We start from the raw sequence: 10,217 nt of genomic DNA, 5'->3' as shown, positions 1-10,217 counted from the left end.
CTTGTTCTGTGAAATGGCATAGTTGGAAGAGCACCTACAGAGAACTCTTCCCCCATTTCCAGCTGGCATCTATTGAAAAAAGGTCCACTGACAAAGGAAATTCCTCTGGGTGCTTTCGAACTTGGAAATTTCGAGGAATGGGCAAACGCCGTGACGCATTTTGTAGGGTCAATTGCATGGGTGGGGGGAGGGAGGGGGGGGTGACAATGAAGGAGATTCCATCTGCTTTTTCTTTATTCTCTTCTATTCTATCTCGTCTTTCGCTCCTCTTACCAGCTTCACCAATAGTGACGTGCCCAGACATTCCCCTTTCCCCTTCCTCTTTATCCATTCATTCTCTCTTTCATCCACACGTGACCTGGGCCGCCATGCCTATAGATATAGAGCCCGCAGTAGAGGCTACGCACTTTTCAAGCAGCTGTTGCACTGGGCTGGTCGCCAGTTGATTTCAAACGTGCAGTGGGCGTGAAGGCAGCCTTGGGACTCATCCTGGATTATGGCGAGCTACAACGCATCAGTTCTTGAGGTGAGTTAATCCTGCTGTATTGATTTGTCGGCGTATAAATTATCGTTTTATTTCATCTATGGGTTTGTTGAAGCCTTGCAGTGCGACCGTTCTCACATTAATGCGCGCTCTTGCATGCTGCTGTTGGAGTCGCCGGTTTGTTCAGACTTTTCTGATATTCATCTCGATAAGCTTTCGTGATTTTAATGAGAGGGAACAGGCACTAGATAGATGGAGGAAATCTCGGTTCCCGCCTGATCGACTCCAAGTGGAGGGCGCAATTGTCGGCAAATCGAAAAGGAATGTTGAACAACATTCCGTCGCGCGGACGAAAATTGACGGGGTTAGTTGAAATGTACACTCTGCACAAGAGTAAATATCTTTACGATACGAATACATTACGAATGCTTTTACCGCTATTACATAAGGGAATATGTCGCTGCGTTGTGCGGGTACAATATTTCCAATGGAGAAATTGCACCTCTTCCGTAGGTTGCCTCGTCCTATTGAATGCTCAATATACATAGGTCGTTCGTTTTCAGGTCTTTTTTATTTCCGAAATTTGGGAGGTATAATTTGCGCAATATGTTTTGAGCAGCAATTCGGGTTTTTAGTGTCATTTTCAGCAGCACGAGACAGTTCTCTAAAATAGTTCTTTGTCCTGCTTGACAAACGGTGTGCTATTTTTTGCTCCTTCTCTCATAAAAGAAAACACAGAAATCGAGGTTCTCAGGAAAAACTATACACCGATTAAAACTTTTTGTTCCCAGTCTGTTGAAAATATTTTTTCGTGTTGATACCAAACTTCTGCCGAGCACGCCCACGTCTGAGCAAGACTGGCCTGAATTTATCTCTGGGATAAGCTCTGGGTATCCGCAGATAATTTTTGCTGCGCCCTCTCAGCTTTGTGAACAACAGTACCAACATCGTCTGGAAAGCTCATTTTCGAAGAGAAATCGGGTTGATCCCTATCTTCGATAATTCCGTTCAGGGATGCTAAGGAAGTAAATGTAACATGCGTACGGAGCCTTTACCGCATGATTATTAATAACCGCACAATCGAAGTGCGCATGGCGATCAACAGGCCGATTTCAGGTTATTCCAAGGCGCCTTGATTAAGCATAACTGCGACTATTGTAATGGCCGCCTTTTTACTATATTGCTTTTTCGATTCTTGCTTCATCATACAGAGATGCACCCAAGATGCGGATGAAACAGCGTCCCGGACAGAGTTCTCGGACCCGACGGAAGTATTCCTCCGCGTGCTAAGCGAAAGACCGTCGGCCAGGAATTTTGTCCGTCAACTAGAAACGAACTCCACATCCCGAATGCCGGACAGTCATGCAAATGACGACATCTTCTCACAAGAGGTAAGTACCTTTTATTACTTTCAATGAGCCTTATTAACTGACCACTGTGGTGAATAACCACTGGTACGGAAACTTCCTTTATGCCACGGCGTTCTCACGGTGATTGGTGCGGGTCAACGAAATCGTCCAGCACTGCTGAGCTATAGCGCACTGTGAAGTGTCTCTTGTCTTTTGTCCACTTGTTTTCAGATAGCGGCACATGGAAAAAATACCAAATACATTATCCTACTACTGCTCTAATAATAAGCAAAAGAAAAGGATTTGACCTATAGAATTCTGTGACATGGTATCATGTTGTGAAATTTAAAATCGGTTGAACTGAGCAAGAGTGTGAATAATTAGGCGAATCGGAAAAATAACAAAATATAAATTCCACCTCCCGGTTTGTGATCGTTTCCAGCTTTTTGTGCAGCGGCAGTCATATTTACGTTGTGCGTACGGCTATAGATATGGAATCGGAGCTTGAAATAAAGCCGAAAACTTTTCCGTTTGAGAAAAAGCCGAGTTCATGCGATAGTTTTGTCGGGAAACTCGATTGCGCTGTGTGGATGCAACATGGCTCGTTTAAAAGTTATCTTTCGGAGGTGCTAGAGAGGTTACTGTAAAATATCCACAGAGCTTTTTTTTTTGTTTTGCACCTGCTCTAGATTTTTTATGTTAGTTTCCGTAAAGGGATCCCAGATAACTTTTGCATAGTCTGGGACTGGCTGTATCATTATTCTATACGTTATTAAGCGATCATTATGCTATACGTTATTAAGCGTTATTAAGCTTAGTTCTTTGGTCTCGTCACTTAGAATGTTATTTTTCATTCCTCTTCATTGCAGACGAAATGGCCCATCGAACCGTTATTTTTGAGCGGCCAAAAGGTGGTGGATGGCTCAGTACGGGAGCGCAATGTTCACTGGCTCATCGGGACCCGCAACGTGCTGCAGTTTTCGCCGGAGACGCTTTTTCTGGCTGTCTCCCTGGCGGATCGCTACTTGCAGGTAAGCAAGGCTTCTGTTATACGTTTGAACCCTTTTCACGAGCAGCGCCCATATCTAAAGTGGAGTATTAGAAAATTGAATGCCGATACAAATACGAACGAATTCCGCGATGGATCTGGCGAATGATGTCTTAGCGTTACGTTTCATCGGAATTCGACCTGAGACTTGCATCATACGGAACTCGAGGGCGTTACCATGCGAATTTTACATTATTTGTCTCGTTTGTGGTGCCTTTTCCCATGTAAATCTTTTCCTCAGTTTTTGTACGTACCTGTGTGTTACAACAAGACATCTGAACATTTTATTGTTCCTACTCCTGCATTCGTAAAGAACCGAGTTGTGATACTCTTTGCCATACTCACGGTACTTGTTTACCGTGTGTGGCTGTGGGAAAGCACATCGCCACTGCTAGTTGGTTGTCGGAACTGTGGAGGCTGCAGCTTCCGTTAGTGCCTCGCACTAAAGTTATTAAGGTTGCAGTTGCCAGGGTGCGTTAATCTGTAATGCATTTGATGACTTGGACTATTCGATGCGTTTCGAACTTGAATTCGAAATAGCTTACGTCCTACGTATGTACTTATATAGACGCAGTCACGAGCGAATCGTTTATACAAACGCAAGCTGTCGCTGTTAGCTCCATTTCATTTTTCATTCATTATTACAGCGCAGCGACGGCACAGAACAAGAGGGGGACACAGCAGCGCGGACTGTCAACTTGAGTTGACAGTCAGCGCTGTGTTGTCCCCCTCTTGTTCTTTGCCGTCGTTGCGCTGTAATTATGAATGTAGGTAACCAACTTGCTCAAAATGTTGTATTATGGAACTTCATTTTTCATATCGTCTACCCTTCGTTAGCGTGTTGTGCTCATTGGCACGTAACTGAGGGCTTTTCACTCCATGGCACTACAGATTCAGACGCGAATTGCAGCTAGGCAAAGTGCATATGAATAAGCTCGGAAGAATCTGTGCATTTGTACAAGCTCTGCTGGGAGCTATGAAGGAGGACCGTCTCCTGACTGATCTGTGCTCCGGCCTCTGCTGCTTTTCTCTGTTCAGATGCGCCCCATGAATAAGCGCCAGACGGAGCTGCTGTGGGCGGCAGCGATGTGTGTTGCGGTGCAGCGCAAGGAGCCCGAGTGCCACCTTGCCTACCGTTCCTACCTCGCGTCGATTAAAGCCATGGGAGAGACGACGGAGCGAGAGCTGTGCGCCATCGAAAAGGACATTCTCCGGGCTGTCGATTGGTCCCTGGACCTGCCGTTGCCCCTGCACTTCCTGCGTCGCAACTGCAAGGCTGCTCAGGTGGGTGCCTGTCGCGCTCTCGGTTGCATTCTTGGCTTAGAGGGATCTGTGGAGGATGTTGCACATCAACTGATTGCTGCTCGCAATCTACGACGTGGCTCCACTGAGCTATAAGTTGAATAGGTGCTCGATACAGTTGAGCTGTTAGAACATACAATAATGTGTCGTACCGTCGGCACCATTATATGCACGCTGTTTTGAGACTCCGAGGGGAGGGCTGATGTTTCAGTGCTTCATGTAGAGCACACAAAGGAGCGCAGGTGATGTACAGAGGCTTAACTGCGGTCCAGTTCATGGTGATTTGCCTGCGAAAGATTAGAACCTAATTCGTTAAAGTATATTTTGGTTCAGTAAACTGATTCTAGAGGCCCGTGTATTGTCCGATATGAGAGCACGTTAAAGAACCCCAAATGGTCGAAATTTCTGAAGCCCTTAACTACGGCGTCCCTCATAGCCTGAGTCGCTTTAGGACGTTGAACTACAATTTGGTTCATTAAGGTGAAGTGATTAATATCGCGTGTCGGTATGTATTCCTCGGTTCCGCACGTCCAGTTCTCCACTCGTTATGACGCCTAAAACGGATGAAATTCATTTTAAAACTTTCCATGCAGTGGGTGAAGGTGCAGCCTTGTTTGCGGAATTGACGCAGAAAGCTTTTCACACCCTGCATTTTTATGGAAGGATTGGGCTTTGATGCCGAAGGATATTGTTTACTTGTAGCGTAGTGTGGTAATCTACCCACATTGACCAACATTAATTTATCATCAATTTCAGTTTAAAACCTTAATTTCTACTGAATTTTTCGTGTACCAGACAAGCCGACAAGCAGGGCCGCGTTTTTGTTTTTATTTTCTTTTTGTTTTTTTCTGAACAGTTGCTTGGGAGACAAAAAGCCAAATATAAAGCTCTTGACTCTGCCACAAACATGTGCAAAGGAGTCGTTGCCTTTTTTAATCGAAGTAGAGATTCGGAATAGTAATCCCTGGCTACCACATGTTTCCTCTGCTGAACAGCCGAGCAAACAGGAGCACCTGACGGCGATGTACATCCTGGAGGTGTGCCTGGTCGACTACACCATGGCCTGGATGAAGCCCTCCAAGAAGGACGCATCTGCTCTCTACTGCGCCATGCACTTTCAAGGAAGGAAAAATCTATGGTATGCCACTGAGTCCTTACTATCTTTTAATTTTTTAGAGCCTATGAAAAGTAAAAACGCACTGTAATCAAAAGATAAAGTAATATCGTAAATAAAGACTACATTACGCTTCGTAATGCCTGAGGTACAAATTTAGGAGAGAGCTGTCGCTGGTCCAAATTAGCGAATTCTGTATGCTACCTTTCCTGAATAGAGATGCACCACTCCCCTCAATTATATTCTGTTTCGAAAAGGGAAGGGCTTGCTTGCTTTAAACAAGTTTATAGCTTGTGACTAAAACTTTTCCAAAGTTTTTTAATATACTACTTTTTGAAGGTGTACTACTTTGACATTTCCTTCCTGTGACTAGAACATTGCTCGCGCTCCAATGAGTTTCGGTTTCGTGAAATTCCACTGTGATCATACGTTTTCTCTGTAGAAGTGTCGAGATGGGTGTGCGTTTAAGAAAGCTTCTAAACGAATAGGTGATTCATATACGTTTTGTAACTTGATTGGGCCAAAGTTGTCTTTTCTGCTTATCTGCTACATGTACGAACCAAATATACATGTGCATTCCTTGCAGGGCATCATTTGTTCCAGAATGAGAACAATCATATCGCATGTTTCTCACGAGAGAATCGCGATCGCCATCATGAGAGGGAATAGGTATTCAGTGTTGCATTACAAAACAACAAATACGTATAATCCCCCGCTAATTACTAGACGGGAAGTTTTCCGCAACGTCAACACTGCAGTAGCACTCAAATGCCCTCTTGAGGATATATTTATTTTTCTTCGGGGGTGGGTATGACTACTAAACACAGTGCTATTTATTTCATTTCATTTCATTTATTTTCTCCTTAAGGGCCCGAGGGCATTACATAAGGGGGAGGCGAATTAACATGATGTAAAAAAATCTTGAACGTGGAAAAATGTGAAGAGCAATATACAAAATACAATGAAGGCAAGCAAAAACAAAAGCAAGAAGAAAAAAAAATACAGTAAAAAATGCAGACATACATCTAAGTCAAATAACAGCAAACAAGCAAGCGCAAGAGAAACAAAATTACGCTAAGGCGCAGAAATGCAACTAAACTAAGTAACAAAAGAGTACAAAGGGGACAGTATTCAGGATGGCTGAAGTTTTAGTTTATTACGGAATTGTTTTCTGTCTGTGCATTCGGCTATGTTTTCGGGTAAGGAATTCCATAAGACTATTGCATGAGGGAAAAATGAGCTACTCATTGCAAGGGTGCGGGTGGAAATTCGTGCTAGAGACTGGCTGTGGCTTAGACGGGAAGATCTTCGTAGTGGTGTTGTTAGTAGCTCATGTCTGGACCGTGGGTGATAATAGAATGTGTGAAGAAGGCACAAACGAGATATGATGCGGCGTGATTCGAGGGACCACAAGATGCAGTTGTCCAGTGGCCATGATATAGGTTCCCTGCAGCCTATAGTGACCCGGATGCAAGAGTTGCTGCTGGCCGCCTGCGAGAGCGAAAAGTGGGTGGGTATCGTTTTCCATTTTTTCAGCGCATAAGTCTAGAGATACCTCGTCTATTGTCAAAGAGCGTGCATGTAATATGCGGCTCCTTTAAACGTAAGTCCTCTTTCGTTGTCTGGCAAGTAGAATCCATAGCTGATAAACACAGTGAGCAGCAACTCTGAACGCAATAATTTTTCAACGAGGAAGAGTTTAAGAACGCAATTTTTTCATACACTGTAGCAATCAGTATATTCATAGTTCTCCCATTCGGAGGCTTGTATACTTTTGCTAAAAACGTTTTTGTTAGCGTCGAGAAATTTTCCTATTGGTTTTTTTATAGTAGCGACGGAAAATTTCAAAAAGGGGTAAAAAACACAGCGGGAGAATCGACCACTGCCTAAAATATTTCCATAACAGTACCTTACAATATGCAAACTTTTCGTCCAAGAAATCTGTAGATGTTGGTAATCCAAATGTTCCATGGCATATGTTTTTTTCCGTGCCCACTGATGTAAGTTTGTTATGTTGCGTGGGAGCTACTGTTCGCATTGTCGTTCTTGGAAAGACATTGGAACACCGATCTTGCTGCATTTGTTTGACTCTTGTAGCAACACAGTGAACATTTCTTGTGCTCTGTTGCAGACTCCATACGAGGTCTACGAGAAGGACTGGTCTGGATCTCTCGGCTGATCATCGAACACCAAAGTCCAGCAGCTTCGCCAGATTTCAAAAGGGAGCGCTCTGAAGTTCAAGCTGCACATTCCAAGGGCTGACTTCCCCTGCATATTTTGAATGCTCTACATATTTTTGATGGCACTTTCTGTTCACCTAATATTTCACATGCATGTTTTTCGTAATAAATTATCTCACTCCATTTCCCGTGACCGCACTTTCCTGTGTCCCTGTGCAGCAGCTTCCTTCGTGAAATGGCGCTGACAGTGTAGTCGCACAGCTGCATCTTGAATGTGCCAGTCAACAGCGTTGTATACTATGATAGTGATATACGTGCTCTGCGCACAAGACCGTTTCAGGTTTGATAAGTACAATAATCTTTTGTAGCGCTGCTGCTGTCTACGCTGACCTGCCACAATTATGTGGAGCAATGTACCTCTGCTACTATATACGCTGCAGTAAGTGTAAGATACAGCTGTGCAGTGGTATGCGAAGGTTCCACGCCACGTCGAAGACGCGAATGTTAGAAAGAATGGCAGCGGATGAAGGTCGCAGAGAAATCATGAAATATGAATTTGATTGAAGGATTTGATGAAATAATGGATTTGAAAAGATTTGATTCGCAACAGTTGACCTATGTTGAACCTCAGTTTTAGAGGATGCTTAGCCGAGTGGGATTCCGTTGAACTGCCAGTACTGCGCCTCAGCACGAGCTGCTTCAAAAAGATTCGCTTCATAAGACAGTCGAGTCGTCCTAGCGCCGCGGGGCTGTTCGTGTGTGCCTTCGCTTTTTTCGTCTTCGCGATGTCATTTTGAATATAAAATTACCGCTAAGCCAAACATTGCACTTCTACACTGAGCACAAAACTCACAATGACGCCGTAAGTTCTCGAACCCTTTCCAGTCGACATTTTGATGCTAGTACCTTCCTCCGTCGCTCTTTCTTCCAGTTGTCAGGCAGCTGCTATAGCTGTTGCCAGTGAGCCGCGTGAGCTCCGGCGAGTCAGGAAGCTCCGCCCCCGGGGTGGGGCCGGCGGAGTAGCGCCAACCTTCAAGCGTGCAAGAGCGTTGAAATTAAATTACTTCTAGAAAGCGAAGAAAATGTTACTAATATCATCTCTTATTACCGAGGACCTAGAAGCTCGTCACCGTGCCTCGGCCCAGCGATATCATTGCACACTTTATTGGGCTTCGAGAGTGAGGCAGCCTAGTCGAAAGCCCGTGGAAGCTTGAGTGGACAATAGGTAACTGAAAAACATGTAATAAAATTGTCTGTTTGAAGGATAACCTTTGTACCCTTCTCCTGTGCATTCCGTGGTTTGTGTGGTTTTTGCAAGCGGCCTTCGGCAGCGTGAGTCGTGTACACAGCCACTCTCCACGGTCGTCCGAAGAGATGGCGCCACCGGTGAAACCGCTGAGACAGCGGCCTGTTTCGGACTACTTCTTGTTGATTCAGCCAAGTACCCCATAAAATTATAATATAAAACAGATCTGCCGACCAAATGCCATCGCTGCGCGAAATTGCAGCTCGAACAATACACCGTTTTAGCTGTGAGGAGCATTCTACGACGCTCGTTTAATTACGGAACTGGCGGTATATAGGGGAGGACGCACATCGGACTGTTCACTGAGCGCACGCGCGGCCCGTATTCTCGCGTATTTCGCGCTGCGTATAAGTCGTTTCTGTGTATATCCTCAGCCTAAACCACTTCTCGCGTTGCCCTATTTTCGCTTGAGTCTGTAACAACACATATTAAATTAATTAATATTCTGCGTTACCTTCAAGCGCCGTGGTGTGACAGATGGAAACCAGTATGAATTCTTCAAGGGGGGGGGGGGGGGGGGGGGCTCGTTGTTACGTGACTGACACAGTTGCTGGGCAAGCAATCTTCCTCTTTCATTATCAGCGTTGCTCTAATCCCGTGTCTCCTGGCGCGCAACAAGTTATGAAGAATGACTCCCTGCGACCACGGTCCTATGCGGCGGCCGCCGCCTCGAGGGAGGCACCGAGCAAGGACAACGTGGCCACAAAACCGCGGAGCACACCAGCTGTCCGGACTTCTGTTGCCGACGCGGACCCTACGAGCAGCCGCCCGAGGGAGCCCGAGCCCGCCCCCGCGACGGAGGTGCCCATGAAGGAGCAGCACGAGGGGACGCCTTCAAACGAGGTGGAGCCGTTCAGTGTACTTTTCGCGGAACCCTTGCCGCCGCCACCCGGCACAGATTCCTACAACACCGAGAGCAGCAGCGGCGACGAGTCTAGCGTGACGTCGGACGACTTGGAGGAGGTGGCGGACAAAGTCACGCCGCTTCGCCTGACAGGCGACTTGACGTGCGGGCAGGCGTCAGGGCCGACGACTCCTGACGGTGCGGACGACGCGCGTTTCCCATCACCAGCCAGCCACACCCTCCCGTCGGCGACCCTGGCGTCGGCATCGGCTTCAACTGCGAGATTCGCCAAGACCACGCAGCAACCGGTGAGCGAGGCGGCAAGCGCCGACGACCCCAAAACAATGACTTTTTCAGACCCGTCTACAAACGTGCCCACCCCCAATCATCGGAATCCGAAGGGACGGTTAACGAACGTTGTAGCAAAAAAGTGCCGCGCGCGTCAAGCGCCACCCATGGCAGCGCTCTTTAGGTTGTATATTATGCCGTCGGTGCTCTTGGCAGTCATGGCGGTTGTGCATCTCCTCTCCCTGAATGTTCGGGGATTTCAATCCGTAGACAGACAGAGATAGGTTATGCACTTTGCCAGG

The 10,217-nt window shown here is 46.2% G+C and overlaps 1 protein-coding gene across 1 annotated transcript; it reads left to right on the top strand.

The window, feature by feature from the left end:
• Window positions 1-496: 496 nt before the first annotated feature.
• LOC149327028 (G2/mitotic-specific cyclin-B2-like) lies at window positions 497-7,476 on the top strand. Its single transcript, XM_089562814.1, has 7 exons — window positions 497-526; window positions 1,696-1,875; window positions 2,703-2,864; window positions 3,920-4,165; window positions 5,179-5,321; window positions 6,702-6,807; window positions 7,429-7,476. The coding sequence occupies exons 1-7, from the start codon at window positions 497-499 to the stop codon at window positions 7,474-7,476; spliced, it is 915 nt and encodes a 304-aa protein (XP_089418940.1).
• Window positions 7,477-10,217: the final 2,741 nt, after the last annotated feature.

The sequence above is a fragment of the Amblyomma mixtum genome, chromosome 10 (genome assembly GCF_055824585.1).
Source record: "Amblyomma mixtum isolate Tamu chromosome 10, ASM5582458v1, whole genome shotgun sequence".
NCBI classification, from domain to species: Eukaryota; Metazoa; Arthropoda; class Arachnida; order Ixodida; family Ixodidae; genus Amblyomma; species Amblyomma mixtum.
The sequence above is the reverse complement of the archived record's forward strand: the minus strand, read 5'-3'. Positions and strand labels throughout refer to the sequence as shown.